A 21,293-nucleotide genomic window follows, 5' to 3' on the forward strand; every position below is an offset into this window, starting at 1 on the left:
AGTATAAGCAGAATAATTTTTTACGGAATTACTGTAAGTCCATTACATTTGGCTGTGTATTGTTTTTAGTGCCTTTGGCAGGAAGCTGTGTCCGCTTTATCATAACATCACTTAATGTCTTGGATATGTATATTTTTGACTGGCACAATGAGAAAGCACTACATCAAAGCTTCATTAACTTGTTGAAAAATTAATGTTGGCCAATTATCTTACATGCTAAAAATTATACATTTACAGTACTGTATGTGTACTTAAAAAAGTAGGCTTCATAATTTAGCAGCTATGGCACGGACAACGATGCTCTAATTCATGAATACCAAAAAAAAATCATTTATAAATACAATATACAGTGCGTTAGTGTGTAGCGCTAATTCATGAATATGCCAATAACTCTATACCCAGTGACTGCGCTAAATTTTGAATATGCCAGTTTATGTACATGTACAGTATTTTTCAGCATACATGTATCAGCATACACGTATATTAACAATATTTTTAAATGAGATCAAATAATCAAAAACAGATTCAAAATTACAAATCAATTCATTTAATATCACTAGATACAAGTACAGTGTAACAACTCAGAAGACAATAAATACATGTAGGTTACCAAGATAAAAAAAGTATCTGGAGAGATAGAATTTTTTGCTAACCAGTTTTACAAATTAATTAATTAAGAGCTTGTAATTGTAGAATGGTTGTGAGCTGTGGCACTCTCATTCATCCGATCCTCCTGCCCAAGATTTATCCTCCCCTGTTTGATCTCTATGCACTGTACAATGACAAGGAGAACGAGAAGTATTGGGAGAGAGTACGAAAGTTAAACAAGCAGGGAGATGTAGGATTAATGGCATTCCTAGGGATTGATCAGTAAGTGTGAATAACAGGTACAATTAGACAATGGGATGTGGGATTGATGGGATTTTTAAGAATAGATCAGTAAGTGGAAACATTTCGTAGAGTATGGTGTGCAGAGGGATGTGGGATTGATGGCATTCATAGGGATTGATTAGAAAATGTGAAAAATCAATACATTTAGACAAGCAGAGGGATGTGGGATTGATGGTACTCCTAGGAATTGATTAGTAAGTGGGAACAATCACTGCATTTAGACAAAGAAGGGGGTGTGGGATTGATGGCATTCCTAGGAGTAGATCGGTAAGTGGGAACATTTGTGTGATGCACAGGGTGATGTGGGATTGATGGTATTCTAGGGATTGATTATTAAGAGAGATCATTCAGTACTTTAAGACAAGCAGGGGAATATGGGATTAATTATATCAATAAGTTTGAACACTCAGATGTAAGATTAATGGCATTCCTAGGGATTGATCAGTGGAATGCTAGGTATAGGTAGAAAAGCAGGGTAATAGTGATTGATTTGTAGGGATTGATCAATAAGTGTGGCATTCTTTTGGATTGATAATTAAATGTGAACACTGTACATTTGGACATACAGGGGACAGTGGGATTGATGGCATTCTTAGGGATTGATCAGTAAGTGGGAACACTCGATACATTTACACAAGCAGAGAGATTTGGGGTGGTATTCCTAGGGATTGATTTGCAGGAGTGAACACTCAGTACATATAGACAAGCAAGGGGATGTAGGATTGATGGAATTCTTAGGGATTGATCTTGGTACATTTAGACAAGCAGGGGGATTTGGGATTGATGGCATTCTTAGAGATTGATAAGTCAGTGTTAACATTCTGTATAGTTAGAAGAACAGGGTTGTGGGATTGATGGCATTCATAGGGATTGATCAGTTAGTGTGAACACTCGGTATAATTAGACAAGCATGGGGAGTTGGGATTGATGGCATTCTAGGGATTGATCAGTCAGTGTGAACTCTCGGTATAGTTGGACAAGCATGGTGAGTTGGGATTGATGGCATTCCTAAGGATTGATTGCATGGTTAGTATGAACACTTCACATGTAGACAGGCAGCAAGATAATTATGGGATTGATGGTGATCCTTAGGATTGATCAGTCAGTGTAAATGCCCAGTACAGTAAGATGAGCATGTGGTTGTGGGATTGATGGCATTCCTAAGAATTCATCAGTACCTGTGAATACTGAGAACCATTATTGCTCTGTAGTTAAAGAATGAGTATGCATCTACCAATATATGTATCTCAGAAAGATAATTTGGGGGGTGTGCCAAAATTAAGTTTAAATTCAAGTTATGATCATATTGAGGAAGAAGTGAGAGTTGTGAATCAATAAATTTATACATTATGTATAAAATATTTTGTAGGAAGTTCTGGCTCCTTGATGCATTGCTGCGGGATAAATCAAAAGTAGGTTTTCTGAAATGTGAAGACAAGATTAAAATACATATACACTCCTTGCTTAGTCATGGAAATTTTTTTCTACTTTTCAAAATGCGGTAAAAAAAAAAGTTTAACTTGAAGCAAGTTATCCCCATAAAATTAAACTTCAATCATGTTTTGTAAGATCCTTTATAGGGATGGGTTTCGCCAAAAATTTTGTTTCGCGATATGTCACGATTTTTTACCAAAATATCACGATAATATCATGATATTTCTACTATAAATTTTTACAATGATTTTAAATGAATATTCATAATTTTTTTCTAAAAGTATGCTGGAAAAAACTTCACATTTCTCATTCTTTTATTTACATTTATATAGACCTAAAGAAAAAAGCATTTGCTTTAATAGATCTATGCATTATATAAAGCATGATTGGATGCTAAGATGTCGTTCGTTTACTGTTTTCAACAATTTTTACTCTTCTTGTTATTGTAATTTGAAAGATTGAACAAATGAATGAATAAATTCTTGAATTTATAATTATGTACATAAATACCAATATTTAAGTCTCTGTATCATGATACGTATCACGCAATTAAAAATTACAATATACCGGGTCCCGATAAAATCGCACAACCCTAATCCTTTATAAAATACGTATAATATATAAAATCTTTAGCCTTTATGTACATGTACATTTATATTTTAACCTTTATTGTCCTCTTTATATTTTATAGAGTTTGTCTGCCCTGAGGGATCATTGTTATCTCTCCTGTATAGAAACTCTACAGCACATCAGGTCAGTCAAAAAAGAAAATAACATCAAATACAGAAAATAGGACTGCTACACCTCACAGGTCAATCAGGTCAAAACCCTACAACACAAACAGTCTGTCAAACAAAAAATACTACAGTTTTATTAAAGTCATATATACAGAAATATATCATTCATAGGAAAGAGATACTACTGCATATCATACACTATAGCACACCAGTATACTTAAAAACCTGCACTGCTAAACTGGTTAATACAAACAATATAAAAATCTATAGCACATCATGCAGTTAAAATTCTAGATTGCAAATTCAGTTCAGTAAAAAAAAAAACCTAGACTAAAACACATCAGGTTAGTAAAAATCCTACACTAAAACACACTGTGTTAGGAATACACTACATTAAACTGGGTCATAAAAATCCTACACTGCAGCATATAAGATTATCAAAACCATACATTTTAGCCATCAGGTCTCCAAAAATATACACTACAACTCATCAGGTCAGCATAAAACCTACAATGGTTGTCCCCATATATTCTGTAGACAAATGTAGTTTTGTAGGAAGTCAGTGTCATAAATTATGGAAACTGAAGAAGCATAAAAATGATACAAAATAGATAACAAAAATCTATACAGTCTATAAACCTTGCCAAGACATACATGTATTTGCGAAGTTCAAAATTTCAGATATGTTAATTATGAATAGAGACTACTCTGTGCCATTAGCTGAAGCATGACTCCATGTGAACACTTCATTTATTAATTATTGGATCATTATGTGTCTATGTTTGTTCATGTACATGCATGTGTGGTCTGACCTTATTTCTGTATTTTTGGATTTTCAGCACAGCATTTAGTCCCAAGGAGAAACTGGAGGTCATACAGAAAACCTTCTCAGAAATCACCAAGGTACCAAACACATCCAAGATTTTTGAGAAATTACCCTGTTGATGTGTTCAATCATTGATCTTTTAGAGGGTTGAATGTATAATTTTAGTGAGAGAATGCTGAAAAGTGGAATTTTTATTAGAGAATGTGCTTTATGTTTGTTCACTTATCAATCTCTGTGTCTTGAAAGCAGGATACATGTATTTTGAGATTTCTTTTCACATGGTCAAACCTGGTTATCGACAGAACCAAGATTAAACTTCGAGATAACAAATTTCGTAAAGAAAAGGTGGTTGGGACTGGCATCTCACTAGACACTTTGACATATCTCTGGTATTTGAGATATCAGTGTTTGAGATAATGAAGTTCAACTGTAGTACCAGTATTTATTCTTGAGTTGCACCGTCAATGCGATATGTTTCATCTAAAGATAATTTCTGGAGTGAATTCAAGCTGACTTTATGAATGAATCCTCACTTCTTGTAGAAAGGGAAGAGATCACAAATATGTCTTGCTCTTTCAAATATAAAACCCTATACAATTGAACTTCGATATCTCAAACATTGATATCTGGAATACCATGGATATGTCGAAATGATTTGGAAGTCCCAACTACTTATTCTTAAGTATTTTACCCTTGATATCTGGAATCCTCATACATCTCAAAGTTTTTTCTTGGTCCCATCAAGTTCGAGATAACGAGATTTGACTGTATATGGACAATTACAGTAAAATATCTTTTCTAATAATAGACTGTGCAGGAGAGCATGGGAGATGTCCAGATGTGGTGCATGGATGATTTATTCCCAATATTCCATTACATTGTCATCAGAGCACAGATACGCCACCTAGGGGCAGAAATCCACCTCATTCAGGATTTAATGGAGCGCCACCTAGAGAATGGAGAGCTTGGCATTATGTTTACAATGCTGCATGTAAGTCTAAGGAGTGGATCCAGATCTAAATATTAGAAATTTTTCTTTCAAAATTATGAGAGATGTCCCTGAAATTCACCGAGGATATTGTTTGTTATTTCCTGGAATATAAATATTAAAGATTCCTTAAATTGACCGCAGATACTATGTACTTTAAAAGACTATGGAAATGTCATGAAAATGTGTTATATAGAAACTATGAAGTCTGTAAACTGAATTGAAATTGATAATAGAAGAAACTAAGAAAATGCATGATTTTTCTTTTTCAGGCATGTTATTTTCAAATCCAGAATGAGAAGATACCAGGTCAAGGTTGATTCTACTATTGATGTATCCTAGGAAACAAAGTACACAAATACAAACTTGTAAAACCATGTGTTTACCCAGGGACCAAAGCCTTATAAAGACTTTGTGCCATGTAATTTTGTTCTTTTTGCAGTTTTCAATATGTTTAACATATCAGAATTTGTTAATATGTAGTTTTTAAAAAAAAAAAAAAATTGTTTCAGTTTTATTGTGTATGACTATAAATCATGTTTTTGATTAAAAATCTGTTTATCAGTTTTTTTTTAACATACATGTATTTGCTCATATTTAAACATGGAGAGAATTTTGATAAGGAAATAAATCAAGTGATATCTGAAATAAAACCCAGTCTTTGCTCCTAGAAAGCTGTTACATTTAAAACAAAGGAACCACATGAACCACAACACTCATGTGAATCAACTTGGCCCTGCTGTTCTTCAGATTTTTAAAAATATTTTTTTCTTTAATTTGATCCCCAAGCCCAAAAGGATAATGACGTCAACAAACTTGAATTCACACATCATGGGTATGCTTCAGTATTAATATTGACTGACATGGCCTTGCTGTTCTGGAGGAGAAGATATAATTTTTTTTCTCTGTATAGAATTTATGCCTCTATTTTAGCTCCACCCTAATCCCAGGGGTTAATGATATGAAAAAAAAAATTAAAACATGAATCCACATAACTTGGGAATGTTTGCATATTTATTTGATTTAGTGGCCCAAAGAAAATTTTATCCCCAGAAACCATGAAATGGGGTGCAGAGGGAACATAGAATCTCTAATGCGAGGGTGTGTTTGTATACAAGCTTGTGAGCAAGATTAAAGGAGAACTCTAGTACTAAGGGTCATCAAACTCTGCCAATCTGATTAAAATCAGATCCTTTGATCTGCTCACTACAATGTAGATCACTTTACAAACTTTGTAGCAATCTACTGAGATGGAAGGATTTGGCTTAAATCAGATTTACAAACTGCAGGTGCGGATCTAGAAATTTTTTTCCCGGGGGGGGGGGGGGGGGACAGTCAAAAAAAACATTTCCAGCCCAAAAAATTCTTGACAAGCCAAAAAAAGAAAAAAAAAGAAAAGAAAAAACCACTAAATTCCCTTCCCTATCCAGTAAATTACTTGACAAGCCAAAAAAAAAAAAACACTAAAAAAACCCTTAAAAAATCCAGTTCCCAAGCGTTAAAAAACACCCATTTCGTGGTGGTGATGGTAGGGTCCACGTTTACTGGGTGGGGGTGTCCAAAGTCATTTTTTATTTGCTTCAGTATATACTTTTAATACCTCTGCAAATTCGGGGGGGGGGGGGGGGGTCCGGACCCCCTCCCTGACCCCCCTCTAGGTCCGTGCATGCACTGCATAATTATTTCAAATTGTAATAGGTTAAATCCTATTACTAGTAATTTTAAGATTATGAAAGGGTGTTTGCTTGTTAATATCACTAATCATGGCCCTGTCCTTGTTGAAAAGATTTTTCTCCATATACTGAATATTCCCATGTAAAACTTTGATCCCATATTTTAGGCATTCTACCCCAGGACATCACTATTTGAAGAAATTTGAATCTTCTCTACCTTAGGATGCTTAATTTAATTTAAACATATTTTATTGAGTAATTCAATAAGGATTGGGCAACAGGCAAGGCCTATGCACACCCTCTCCTTGTATAATAGGTCAAGACATAGACATTGAATAATAATACTTGAACATGGTAATAAACTTGCTAATAATACAAAATAAAGATTCATAATCAAGTATTATTCATCAGTATCATAAAAAAAGAATGATAACCCCCTAATTGTATACAAATTATTTACATACTGTTCCAGCTTTCATATGAATATTGTAAAAATAATATATATATATATACATTCAACAGAGTATTTAATATTATAGTGTACTCAACTAAGTCTCTTAGTAGATTTTATAAATTCATGTACATATGAAAATATTTTACAATTTGTTTGATAGGAATATTGACTTTTGCCTCTTAACAGAGTGTCGAGTTCAAAGACAACATCAATATCATTTAATTTTTTTACCAGTAAATTTCTTTGAACAATATATGATGGACATTTGATAAAGTAATGTTCAGTATCCTCTGTATAAAATCCACATTTTTGACATGATGGTACGTCTGATAAAAAATGATTTTTTAAATGTGCATTGAGATTGCTAGCATTGTTTCGCAACTGACAATGTAAGATATTCTCTTTTCTATTACCAAAGTTAAAGTACCTACATGGTTTATTAGTTACTCCCCAACTTTTAAGCTTTGCTTTAAAGATAGATAATGATGAAGAGTTTTTGATATCCTCACTAAGACTATTCCAAAGTTTTATAGTTGAGGGAATAAAACTATTATAGTAAGACATTGTTTTACAAACTGGTATACACAAGTTATTACATCCAGACCTTAGGTTGTATGCATGTGGAACTGGAAAAAAAGGTTGAATCAATTCATACAAATAATCAGGTGCAGAACCATTAATCATTTTATACATCAATATAAGTTTGTGTTTTTCTCTTCTAAGATATAATGGTTCCCATCCTAGTTCATCATACAAGCAAGTTCTGGAAGAATTAACTCTTAGTCCAGTAATAATTCTGGCAGCTTCTATCTGAACTTTTTCAAGCAATTCTGCATTACTTTGGGTACAATTATCCCACACAATATCTGCATATTCTAAAATTGGTCTTATGAAAGCAAAATAAATTTTTATTAGTGAATTTCTATCTATACTATGTTTCAATAACCTAAGTATATTCAATCTTTTACATGCCTTTTCATATATATTAGACATATGATTATTCCAAGAACCATCTGCCTGAAATTGTATCCCTAAATGAACATGAGTTTTTGATTGTTTTATATAATCACCTCCATAACCAAATTGAATGCCAGGATAACTTAAGTGTTTTCTTGTAAAATCAACATTAACAGTTTTTTCACTATTAAAATCAACAGCCCAAGCCTTGGACCAATTTCTAATTTTTTCAAGATCTTGAGTAAGGGACATTGTTGTATTAGTAATATCATTGTCTATAATAGCAAACAAAGAAGTATCATCAGCAAACAGTCGAATATTACTTGATATATCATTAGTTACATCATTTATGTATAACAAAAACAGGAAGGGACCAAGTACAGACCCTTGAGGCACCCCAGCATCTATAGTTGTATATGCTGATGAAAAACCTTCCAAATTCACTTTTTGTTGTCGTTCAGTAAGGTAGTCTTCGATCCAACCCAGTATATTACTTCTAAAACCAAGGTTTTTAAGTTTAAAAATCATTCCCTTATGCCACACCTTATCAAAAGCTTTGGAAATGTCACAGAATATAAAGCGTATATCTCTGCCTTTGTCTAGGTTTGACATAATATTATCATAAATTTCAACTAATTGGTTAACAGTAGAATCCCCAGGTTGGAAGCCAGACTGGAACTTAGACAATAAGTCATGTTCCTTAATATAATTAAACATATATTTAAAAAGTATTTTTTCCATTAGCTTACATATAGAACAAGTCAATGATATTGGTCTGTAATTATTAGGTTGTTGGGGACAGCCTTTATTTTTAAAAATAGGTGTAATATGTGCTTGTTTCCATATGTATGGAAGAACTTTATTTGTAAGTGATAGGTTAAATAACCTACATAAAGGTTTATATATAGAATAACGGGTTTCCTTTAATATTCTGGGGGAAATCCCATCTGGTCCACATGGTTTAGAGGGATCAAGTATGCTTAACTGATCAAGCACATCTTGATCACTTATTTCAAAATCACAGAAATATTCTGGAGGTCCAGCTCCATGTTCAGGCAAGTCTGGCTCATTTTCAATATGTGATATATTTGAAAAAAAATTATTAAATTCTTCAGCTTTATCAATTGGGTGAACCAATATTCTACCATCTTGTGATTTAATAGAGGATGGGGGATGCTTGCATTTTAGTATCGGTAATGGAACTGCTGTTGTTAAGTTTGAGATTTGTATGATTTTTTTCTTATACATTCTGAAGTAAAACTTCGATCCCTTATTTTGACTCTTAACCTCCCCCCCCCCCCCCTCCCCCAGACTTGAGCCAGAATTTGAAAAACATGAATCTACACCACCTGAGAATACTTGCTTATTAGTATCGTTAATCATGGACTTGTTGTTCTTGAAAAAAGGGGTGTAAACGATTTTTTTTTTTAAATTTATAAGTATTTCTTGGAAAGAAAAAGGTTTTAAAGATTCTTCTAATATGTTCGTAAAACTTTGATGTCCTTCTGAGGCCCCACCCTACTACTTTTGACCTTGGCTTGTACATTCTTTAATCTACATCGCCAGGAGTTTTCTAGAGTCCCATCCTATTTTGCTTTAATCTCCCCTTTTAAGAGAGCAGGACTTCATTTGAACGAATTTGATCCCCAAGCATGGATGCTAATAGTTTGGTTGAAATTGGTCCAGTGGTTCTGGAGAAGTCGGAAATGTGAAAAAAAGTTTACGACGGATGAGTTAAGAATTGTGTTTCTAATTTGGCGTGTTATCTGCAGGAATCGTGTGTACGAAACATTTATAGGTGCAATTGAACCAAAATATATATATTTTAGAATTTTAATAAATCAGTACATAAAATTAAACTGACAAACAAATTAATTGTTTGCATAGAAATAAAATTACGATCTATGCGAGGATTGAACCGAAAACTTCAGAATTCCAGAGTGCTCTGGACTGGTAACGCATGCTACTCGGCTTGGCCAAGATCAGGTGCCCATGTTGGTTGCAGATTAACAAAAAAAAATGAAGTCAAATGAAATGTATTACAAGTATGTTGTATGTAACACTACATCCTTTTGGCAGATTGTCTGAAATTTTTTTCCATTTCTGTCAAGCGGTTAAAAAGATTTCACTCTTACTATAGCAGAGACCCAAGTGGGCTACGGACTATACATATTCAGGCATAACATTTATATTTATCATATTCAACTTAACAAAAAAAGTATAATTCAAATACAAACTCTCCACAAAATATTGCCTGAGCAAAAAAATCACATAATTCATTTCCATTTAAATGTTACCGTATATGAAGGACATGGGTAAATTTGTTAATCTTTGAGAGTTTTTCTACTCTTAATATTTGGACATTTGAAATAAAAATACATTAAAGTACTTTCAATTTTTCTAAAGATACTGTATATGGTGATGAAAATTTCAAACTTATTTGGTAATACTCAGAGAAAAACTGTGTCAAATATTTTTTGATTGACTATTTTGAGACCTTGGGCTACCGACTATACATATAGTATTTTCATTTAATGAAAAACCATAGAAAAATAGTTGGGTTTTTTTCAGTAAATATTTGTTAAAATTATCATCTTGGAGTTCACACGTGTTTAATAAATCCTTTCATTTGGATATTAAATCAATTTATACAAAATCCTGTGAAATTTAACGAAATAAAACAAAAACTTTATATAAATTCACAATAAGAGTAAAATATAAATAGTCAGATCAAAATAATATATGTCAGAAATACATGTAATTGGTGTTTTGATAATAAAATATTGTTTAAAACCATCTAAAGACCAAGAATGAACTTTAATTTAACATCTAAGAAGGATGCATTTCATGTGAGCACGGGGGCTACGGACTATACCGTTAAACATCTCTATTGTGGACGATCAATTTAAAGAAAATATATATAATTGTTTAATCAAATTTTGGGCATTTTTTTATTAAGTGGTTTTCTATAACAGTTCACACCACTTAGTTTGAGTATTTATTATACCATACTTAAAAATCAATTGTCTTATGTACTATGTACTTTCAATGCCAAATGAAATTCCAGTTCAATTAATTAAAGCATTGTTGGTGTTCAAACTATAATGAATAAGAGCAACAGGAGCTGAAATTAAATCAAGGCATGATTTGTGTGTGTGTGTTTGTGTGTGTGTGTGTGGGGGGGGGGGGGGGGAGTTACAGACTATATTGCTTCATTTTTTTTTCGATTTAATGTAAAGCATATTACTCAAGATGGTCATTCAAAAGGTGTATCAGTATATAATTTATCATAATCATATGGTGTAATTCAAACAAAAAAAAATTGCAAAACATGATTGACCATTTGAAGTAGAAAACATAATAGTACAATATTTACCCATAAAGAATCATTGCTTTTTTTTAAAATTAACAATTCAGTGACAAGTAGATTGGGTGGCACAATTATAAGAGTGAAGGTCTCAGTTTGTACTAAATTGCAAAGTAAGGAGTTGATCCTTATGTTTTGGGATCAAATCCCACAATGGGATTTTAAGACTGGTCGATGAGAACTAATAAACCATTGAATCCCCATTTTGCAGTAGATACAAGTAGGAAAAAAAAATATCTTGCTAATACAGAAGTACGGTGATATGGTCTGTAAATTTGCTAAATTTATTTGTAGAGTCTGTAGCCCTTTTGTAAGTAGGATTTGTGTGGCTAAATAATCTTTTAAAAATATTCCAATGTTATCATTGTAAATGGATTGATAGTATGTATCACAAGAAGGAAAACTTTATCATGTATATTTAGAAATATGTTGTGACCACAAACATAACAAGACAGACTACAGAAGCAAGCCTTTAGTTGAAAAATGTTAATTTTCAGATATTTCATTTTTAATTACAGTGGTATTTGTATTTAAAAACATTGCATTTGTTCGAATAAACATATTTTTGTATTGTAGTTATTGTATCAATAATGTATATGACTTTTTCTGGAAGTTATTATATTGGGGCTACGGACTATACAGGGCTACGGACACCAATCATTCTTCTATAACTTCTTTTGGTGTTAGCGCAAAAGCTATTCATTACTGTTTTTTACTTTACTAGTAACTGTGAAAATATTAAACAAGAGCATGATTAATTCTACATTCTTTTGTTGAACACAAACTATAATGAAATTTGGGGCTACGGACTGTACAAAAAATTAGACTAGTATGGAAAATAAAATACAAAATGCGCACACATTTTACAATATAACTACTATATTTTTCTCACAGTACTTTTTATCTTAAGTTAAATAAAAAAAATAAACAAATTATATTTGCTCTTTTTTTGATAGAAATTATGCATTTATTCAAACATTAATAAATCTTAAATTTTATAACAAAGGTATATCTGAACACATTTATTCATAATTTCCAGAATTTTTATCCTTTTTCTTTTCTGTAAAAAATAAACTTAACCAGAGTGATTTCTCCATAATAAAGTACATTTATTTTGGAATGTTTCATTCAAAATATTTTTAAATAACCATTATTCAAAATGTAAAAAATCAAGTGCAACAGCATAACGCTTCAAAAATTATGAATCTTTGACTTTATTCTGTTGTTTTTTCAAAAATGCAGATACTATATATATGATATTATATACCAATGGAAAGCTCTCATTCTAATCTTTGCAATGCAATGAAAGACATTTAGATTAGATGCAACTATAAAGAGTTACATCTACATAACATCATTTAGTTGGAAATGGGCATCTGATCTTGGCCAAGCCGTACGGTGCTATCATCGCTACACGAACAATATGGATTTTAAAACGACAATTAATAAAGCATATTTACACAATAGTATTTTTTGGGAAAAGTTCATCTTTTGTGGTGTCTGGGTCTTCTCTTCATTTTTTTAAAATGTTTGCTCGTGTCTTTGAATGAAATGCAAACAAATAACGTTTTAAAACATGGAGAGATGACCCAGGGAAAGCAATTTTAGAAAATCGTATTTAAAAAAAGGAACATTTTGTACCAAATGACTCATCTACCCAATTTTCAAAACACAAAATCGGTACATATCTCCCTTACCTATTTCACATGAACCCGATACATCAAAAGAATGATAAAATTTCATGAGACAGATCAATGAAATTTTCATTGCATGTAAGCGCGCCCAGATTCCTGACGATTGAATGCCAATCAAACGCGCCCTCGTTCTTTAATAACAAAATTTGACGAATTAAAGAGTTTGGTAAAACTCGTATATTTCAATAACCTCGAGAAAATAAATCACTTCTTTGGTTAGTGTCTGTCTGCAGAGATTTGGTTGTCCTTGTCTAAAAGAAAAGAAAGGAATTAATTTGATAAATAAATTATAAACAAAAATTATTAATTGCCACAAGTAAATAACAAGAAACAGAAATTTATAATCTGAAGAAAGCTATATAATACCTTGTTAACTCTTCCATTCTTATTTTCGATTCTTATGTTCTTCAAATCCGTTTCAACTCACATAAATTTATCACTCCCTTCTCCATAGAAGCTTTTAAGCCTGACTTCAATGGTGGTCAATGTAAGCCAGATCTCCGAGGTACCTAGAGAACAGACCAAATAGAACTCTATACCCTTATTTAATTTATAAACAAATATAATTCGTGGCCACACCTTTTCTCTAAAGGCATGTTATATACCGGTACATGTAATAACGATATAAGTGAATTGAAGCAAATAAAAAAAAAGAAACAAACATTTTATTGAATATTCAGCACGAAAAATAACCACCCCCTTTTTTCGACAAAAAAGAATCATTTATGTTATTTATCATGAAATAAATAACCATGTGCAACCAAAAGAAACTCTCTTCTTCTCTCTTTCTCTCTCTCGGAGAATTGTGTTAAGAAATATAGATATGATTACTATGAACGATAACTTTTAATAAACATTGAGGAATAATCATATTGAGTTACCCTCCTTATTTTCATCACGTGACGTGTCTCTAGACAATGACGTCACAATAGAAACCATTGTTTCTTCATCTCCGATCACAAATTTTGTGGTATTTTTTTCACACTTTATTAATATGTTATTGCAGTTGCTGTGCTATAACTTATCTGTAGCATTGATTGTTTTGTAACCTTACAGATTTGGAAGCCTTTTCCAAACATCAGTTATTGAAGATTTCTGATTTTTGGACGAAACATCTCTGCTGTTTGAGGTGGATCTTTGAGTTTTGGGAAACAGGTAAGATTGAAATCATTATTTAATTGTGTCAACCATCAATGTCATTCTGTATAACTGTATTCAATACCGATAAAGAACTCCATCTGTTCTGATTATTATTCATTAAATTTTTTTTTTTTTACAGGATTGAAGAGAGGCATTTGAATCCTCTAAAGTTTCCGATCTTGGATACTTTTAGTTGGTTACTGGGTTATACCTGTCGGTATCTGAATCAACTCGGTCATACAGATAGGGATTTAATCTATTATTGAGTTTTAATTCAAATTATTGTTACTGTTCTTTTGTGTGTGGTGTTTCTCATAATTTTTGTAGTTTACAATGGATCAAACAATGGTTCCGTCTGTGGATGAGTCTTATTCAGTGGATACTAGAGTATGTACCACTGGTCTTGTCTTTCTTGTATTAACACAGTAGTATTTTCATTAGTCCGTACTGTAATTAATTACCTTACACAGGTTATTAATTGTAGTATTCATTATAATTATATTGCATTTACCAGTTATCCATATTAGAATATACCAACATTAATTGTCTTGATTTATTGTTAAAATTTCTTTGTTATTTATGAAAACTTGTTTATCTTTTTTAACAATTTATTTATTTAATAATTCATTTATAAATTATTGTGAACAACAGACTGAAGAAAAGGATATGAATAGTCCTCCTCCGAGGAAGGAACTAGTATGTATACAGTATACCATGGTAAAATTGATATAAGCAATTTTCAAAAAATATGTCAAATATCAAGCAGTGTTAAATCAGTCAAGCAATTTGTATATAAAGCTGATTTTTTAAAATGATGTTTTGTGGTCTTAGCGCACCAAAGCTTCCTTGATGATAATGATGGTAGAACACGATGATGTTGACGATGAAGATGAAAGTCCAAAAGAATTGGATCAGGCTGTATGAATATATATTTATTGTTACATTCTTGTCCATGCTTTTTTCTTATTGCTGTAAATTAAATACCGGTAATTTAAAAAATAATTAAATGTTTCAGACGATGTCCAGCATGTGCATGTTGCCTGCAGAGATCGCATTGAGAGAACAGGTACTAATATTGAACAAATTCGCTTAATTTTAAATTTGCCATAACTGTCTTCTTATTATCTTACCCATTGTTCTTATTTCAGGCACGACAACTGTCTGAGATGAGCATGAAGGATGCTCTTGCTGAAGCCTTTATTGAATCTGAGGTATATCATATAAAAGTTCGAGGACTGATCCCTTCATTAACTTCTGATCTAAAGATAACAAAAGTATATGTGAAATACACATAAAGTTAAATAAATCATTGAAATGTTATATAAAGATTTTATTTTTATGGGTTTTATGTCAAACTTCATTTACAGACCAGGAGAATGTCTCTTATCGCCATACATTCAGCATTCTCAGCCGCTGCAATGTTGCAGCCAGAAGGGAGTCGCCCAGCTAAACGCAAGGTAGGATTCTGTCTAAAACTTTATTATCTTAAGCACTTTATAATTTGTTTCATTGAATCTTGATTGAACTTTCGATCACATCGATTAAACTCTATTAATTATACAAAACAATTTTTCATTTCAGCCCAACTTCTTCAGGAGATTTGTTTCTTGTTGTTTTTCATGTTTTGGAAGAAGGAGCCGTTAATTTATTTTGTATTGTTAACTGGTATTTTAGTAATAAAATATTCTAACCAAAGTGCTTGTTTTTCTCATTGAGTATTTAGCTGATTGATTGATTGTATGTTGTTTTACGTCCCGTTCGAGATTCACTCATATTGAGACGTCACCAGATACCCGTGAAGCGTTTCAAATTTAGACCTCTACTCGGCACTCAGGGCCATTTCGCAGTGAGGGTTCTTTTTATCGTGCCAACGCCTACCGTTACACAGGGCCTCGGTTTTAAGGTCTCATCCGAAGGACCCGCAACTTTCACTTCAAAGTGCCGAGCGTTTGGCGAAGAAACAGTTGCTACCTATTTTTTTATCGACTTAGGTCAGTCGCGGCCGTGATTCGAACACACGATCTTCCGATCACGGAGCGAGCGCTGAGTATTTAACTGGAGAAAAACTAAATTCTGAGAGTATTCCATTATAAGCAATACTGAGTATTTATCGGTATGGGCCGTAGATCGATAAAAATCATCACAACGTGGCTATATTCAAAATTTGTAAGTAATTCATCATGATATAGTCTCGCATCCCCCCCCCCCCCCCAAAAAAAAAAATTACAAGAGAGTCTGAAAAACTGTGTAGGACAGACAGAAAAACATAGATACACAGACAGACAGACAGACGGAAAGGAAAGGAAAGTTCTGTTCTGTAGGGGGATAATATTAACACTGCAGTAAATTATAAATTTTTTGGCTAAGCAACATGCGTTTTGTCGGGCCCGAGAAGCAATGTATTTGTCCAAGTCCGTTAGTTTAGTTCGAAAGTTTGGCAAAACGCATTACTCTGAGACTTCAGTCAATAAATTTTGGTATTTATAATAAGTCGAGATCACTCAAGCTCAACAGATTTGGTTGAAGTTGTTACCTTGGTGAGAGTTTTCTCGGTGACCGTCACAGCCTGAGAAAGATTTTTTTTCGGACAAGTGTCCTTTCTGACATATTTCATTTTGTCAAATAAAATCTGCAACATGACTAGTTATGATTAAAGATAAAATTTCACTTTGAATTTTAGTCAATTAATATTTCAATTTGGGTTAAGATTAATGTATGTGGATATTTTAACATAACATTTTGGGTATTCTCGTTTTATAGGAATTATATAGTAAAGTCTTTATTTTATTTCCTGTTACAATTTCAGATATATGTATAGAAATTTGGTAATAGTATTTTATTTGATGAAAAAGAAGGAATGTCTTTGAAGAAAAAAATAAGTACAGGTAATTGTCTAAAATAAATAATATGTGTTACTCAGAAGATTTGGCATGAGGGATTAGTAAACTGTTTAAGCCTTTAGCCATACAATTATGTAATTTTGCTGGAAAAAGAGAACAGCAGTAATTTGTAGATAGGTGATGTGTTTTTTTTTGTATATTTATTTATGGGTTCTTTTATCTTTTTTATCTAGTGTCAAAAACACTATCAAACGAAGTAGAATCCATTAACCTATTGTTAGGGGATTAACTTGTTAAGTGGCAGGTCAAATACTCAGGTAATGGTCAGTTCATGTCATGTGATTTTTCAAAATACGATATTTTGGCTATTATTGATACAAATTAACAAAGAAAAACTAATTTGATTGGACAAAATAATTTACGGCAAGCGTGGGTCTCCGAATGGAATTGCGCCCGCAACTCGGCCATTCTATTCGGAGACGTGAATAAAGTAACATCGTTTTTAATTTGATCCACGCTTTGCTTTTCCTTATTACAGGTATGGTAAAAATGTTTTATTTGGTTAAGTTATTTTTCTAGAACTTATAAAGAAAAGATTAATTAATTATTTATTAACATTTGCAATTAATTTCTGGAGTTTACAAAAATTTGAGCTTTAGTTTACAAAATTTGAGCTTTCATTAAAATAGAAATCTATTATAAAAGTATTATATTGAGATCAGGGCATTTATATTTGATGTGTGTTCTTATGATTTTTGTTGTATTTTGGTAGTTGTAGTCCTATGTAGAGTGTAGTTTTATAGTTAGACACGTTTTACTTTTTATCGGTTCTATACCGGAAATATAATGCCTTTCTTTGTTTGGCTCTATTATTATTATCAAACTCTCCAGTCGAGGGAGGTAAATTTAAATGTATCCAGTGTAAACAAAAGTACGAGCTTTAGTATTTCAGTTGGAAATTACATTGTCTAGATTTTTTATTATATAGAGTGAGTCTTTTTAATATTGTTTAATCACTCTATGAGTCACCAGATGTTAGGTAGGTTAAGGCACACTTGTTTGTAATGCTACGAGCAACTCATAATGATTTATTTTATTGTGCCTGGTGACTATTTGTTGTACATTCTATTCGGAGACGTGAATAAAGTAACATCGTTTTTAATTTGATCCACGCTTTGCTTTTCCTTATTACAGTGCACCCAAACCTAATCTGGACCTGGTGGCCGAAAAGCAGAATCATTATAATTAAGGGTCTCTCACAAGCGAGCGAGCTATAGACAAATTCCCAAGATAAAGTGCGGTCACCCAAAAGGGCGACACGACACAAGTTTGAACATCCATGGATCTTATTTTCACTGAGATGTAAAGAATAATACTTAAGACTCGGTTCAAATGAATTGATGCGTGCAGCAATTGAATTTAAGAGAGCAATAATTGATTTGATGTGGACATCAATTTAATTGTTGCTCTCATCACTTTAATTGATGCGCGCATCGAATTAATTATTGCTCTCATATATTCAATTGAAAATAGAAACTCCACAGCAAATCAGGTCAGTCAAAAAAGGAAATAACATCAACTAAAGAAATTATAGAATTGTTACACCTTACAGGTCAAACAAGTCAAAACCCTACAGCATAATCTGTCAAACAAAATATACTACAATTTTATTTAAAGTCATTCTTAGAGAAACATAACGTTCACAGAAAAAAAGACTATTGCATATCATACACTAAAGCACATTAGAGCAGTTAAAACCTGCATTACTTAACTGGTTTGTAAAAATCCACATACCTAACAGCACTTCAGAGCAGTGAAAAATACCTTAACTACAGCACACTGGAGCAATATAAAAAACCTATAATACATCACGTCAGTTAAAATTCTAGATAGCAATGTTTCAGTTCAGTTCAGTACAAAACCTAGACTAAAACACAACAGGTTTGTAAAAATCCTACACTAAAACACACTGTGTTAGGAATACACTACATAACATTGAGTCATAAAAACTCTACAGCCATCATTTCTTAAAGAGAAAAACAAAACTATACTAGAGCACATCAGGTAAGAAAATTACCTACGCTAGGTTCTAAATATCAAATACTTTGATAGTTTAACTATCAAAGTTTTTCTTCTGGTGTAATAAAATTGGTTCAATCTTGACTTCATTTACTCACTAACACTGGAGTTTGATAAATTATTACCATGACATAAGAAGTACCTACCTGGTCTATTAAAAGTAGGGCTCATGCAACTAGGATAGACGAATTCTAAAATGTGCAATGCTGGTAGCTGGTAGTTGCCCTATATATCATCCTTCATGTTATAGGTCTGGGAAATAAATGTGAAGAAAAAAATGTGCAATGCTATAGAATAGGAGGAAATTTGGAGAAATTCTATGTAGCGTATGAACATTTAGGTTAAATTGTGGACATGTAGACAAGTGGACAGGTCGACAGGATGACAAGTCGACGGGTTGACAGAATGTTTGATTGACAGGTAGACGAGTCGATAGGTTGACAGTTCGACGGGTTAACAGGTCGACACGTTGACAGATTGTTTGCTTGATAGGTCTACATTGTATCCAGTAAGACAGGTCGACGGGTTGACAGGTTGACAGATTGTTTGCCTGACAGGTCTACATGTATTCAAAAAGAAAGGTCGACAGGTAGACGAGTCGACGGCTTGTCAGGTCGACAGGTTGATGAGTTGACAGGTCGACAGGTAGACGGGTTGACAGGTCGACGGATTATTATCTCCAGTGGGTTAATGCACTAACCTTGATCTCTCGGGTGGGTTCGAGGATTAACCCTAAACTCTCGGGAGGGTTCGAAAATTAACCCTAAACTCTAAGGTGTGTTCGAGGACTAATTCTAATCTCGGGTGATCGATCAATCGAGTGGTTTTACATGACTAATCCTAATGTCTTGTGTTTGTTCGTGAAAAACAAAGCTTATTAATTCGAGAGGATGTTTTGAGGGTAAAAGGAATACCTAGAGGTAGTCAACTTTCGACTTGTCAACTTTTGTTTTGAGCTATAAAGGAAACCAAACGGATATCAACTGCTGACTTGTCGACCTTTGTTTTAAGTGAGAATAGTATCCCAAATGGGGGTCAACTGTCGACCTGACGACCTTTGTTGTGATGGATAAGATTTAGCAATTTGATAGTCGACCTGTCGACCTTTATTTTGAGAGATAAGAGTTTAACAACTAGGTGTCAACTGTCGACCTGTCGACCTTTGTGATGACAATACAGGTTAAGTGTCAAATTGTCAACGATTTAGGAAAAAACTCTTCTTGTGGATTATTTTTTTCTTGTGGACTATTTTATGTTATATGGTAAAACACTCACTTTTTGTTTTATAAAGGGAACTATTTCTTTCCTTGTTTTAAATTTGAAAGATGTTTATCGGTTTTACGAATCTACTTTTCCGTATACCCTAGTTGAACCAAAAGTAGTGTCAATGCCCAGTATTGAGAAGTTCTTTGCAATTGTACAGTTTTTCTCCATTTCTTTAACCGGAAGATTTGATGCTAAAAAACACAGTAAATTCAGGAGTACAAACTAACTTCACGTACAAATACGAGTATTTCTTTCATTTGCTCCTGTGATTTAGCAAAGTCAAAAAAGTTCTGCAAGTGAATCACAATTGCTTGTACAAGTTCTCTTTTTTTTGGTAAAAATTTTGATATATTCATTGTTCATCTCGTGGAAGAAATAATCCACCTGGTTTGTGTTCTATGCCTCCTTGCTTTTCTATAATGAAATAAAATATGTCTTTTTGGTCGTTTATTTTCGTTAACTCATTTTGATAAAAATCCTGAGCTGAATCAGACGACTGAACGTCAGAACTATCCTCGATGTCTGGAAGAGAATCTGAATCAGGAGTAGTATGCTGACCCTACCGAAATCCTGGAGACAGGTTTCTCTAGACTTTTCATCAGGAAATAGTGAACATCATTGGGCATTTTCTCTGTGTCTGGAGGAGTAAGCCTCCTTCGTGTTGTTTTCAAAGATAAACAACAGGGAAATTTTCTGGAGAAGAATCTCAGATTCCAAGAATTTCATCTTGAAAGCAGATTTTCTTTCAAGGACTTCCAAGTTTTTCCCTTTTCTCTGTAATGCGTTTTTGCTCTTGACCAGAGCTAGCAAATCTTCTGATGATCCTGAACTGCTGAGTTTGGTGTATGGAAAACATGCACATGTACTTTACTTTCAATAATACACTTTTCTCTAGAGTCCATCACTTTACAAAAAAAAAATGTACACGAAATTAAGAAGAAAAATAA

General features: G+C 32.9%; 2 protein-coding genes across 3 annotated transcripts in view; both read left to right on the top strand.

Annotated features, from left to right (window-relative positions):
• Positions 1-5,392, top strand: part of LOC133197241 (alsin-like) — a 28,804-nt gene extending 23,412 nt beyond the window's left edge. Inside the window, exons 29-34 of one of the 2 annotated variants that reach the window (XM_061333175.1) lie at positions 694-870; positions 2,261-2,303; positions 3,017-3,078; positions 3,902-3,965; positions 4,697-4,879; positions 5,149-5,392. In XM_061333175.1, the coding sequence (XP_061189159.1) occupies positions 694-870; positions 2,261-2,303; positions 3,017-3,078; positions 3,902-3,965; positions 4,697-4,879; positions 5,149-5,196 (577 nt within the window). In that variant the 3' untranslated portion in view covers positions 5,197-5,392. The remainder of the gene's footprint in view (positions 1-693; positions 871-2,260; positions 2,304-3,016; positions 3,079-3,901; positions 3,966-4,696; positions 4,880-5,148) is intronic. The other variant, XM_061333176.1, reaches the window with a different exon arrangement.
• Positions 5,393-14,074: 8,682 nt separating this feature from the next.
• On the top strand, positions 14,075-15,856 carry LOC133196300 (uncharacterized). The gene is made up of 8 exons (XM_061332207.1): positions 14,075-14,176; positions 14,301-14,548; positions 14,813-14,857; positions 14,993-15,079; positions 15,177-15,227; positions 15,310-15,372; positions 15,529-15,618; positions 15,743-15,856. The coding sequence occupies exons 2-8, from the start codon at positions 14,495-14,497 to the stop codon at positions 15,803-15,805; spliced, it is 453 nt and encodes a 150-aa protein (XP_061188191.1). The 5' UTR covers positions 14,075-14,176; positions 14,301-14,494; the 3' UTR covers positions 15,806-15,856.
• The last annotated feature ends 5,437 nt before the right edge of the window (positions 15,857-21,293 follow it).

Source organism: Saccostrea echinata, unplaced genomic scaffold (genome assembly GCF_033153115.1).
Source record: "Saccostrea echinata isolate AGI-Se365-2 ecotype Australia unplaced genomic scaffold, CSIRO_AGI_Sech_v1 ptg000030l, whole genome shotgun sequence".
Lineage (NCBI taxonomy): Eukaryota > Metazoa > Mollusca > Bivalvia > Ostreida > Ostreidae > Saccostrea > Saccostrea echinata.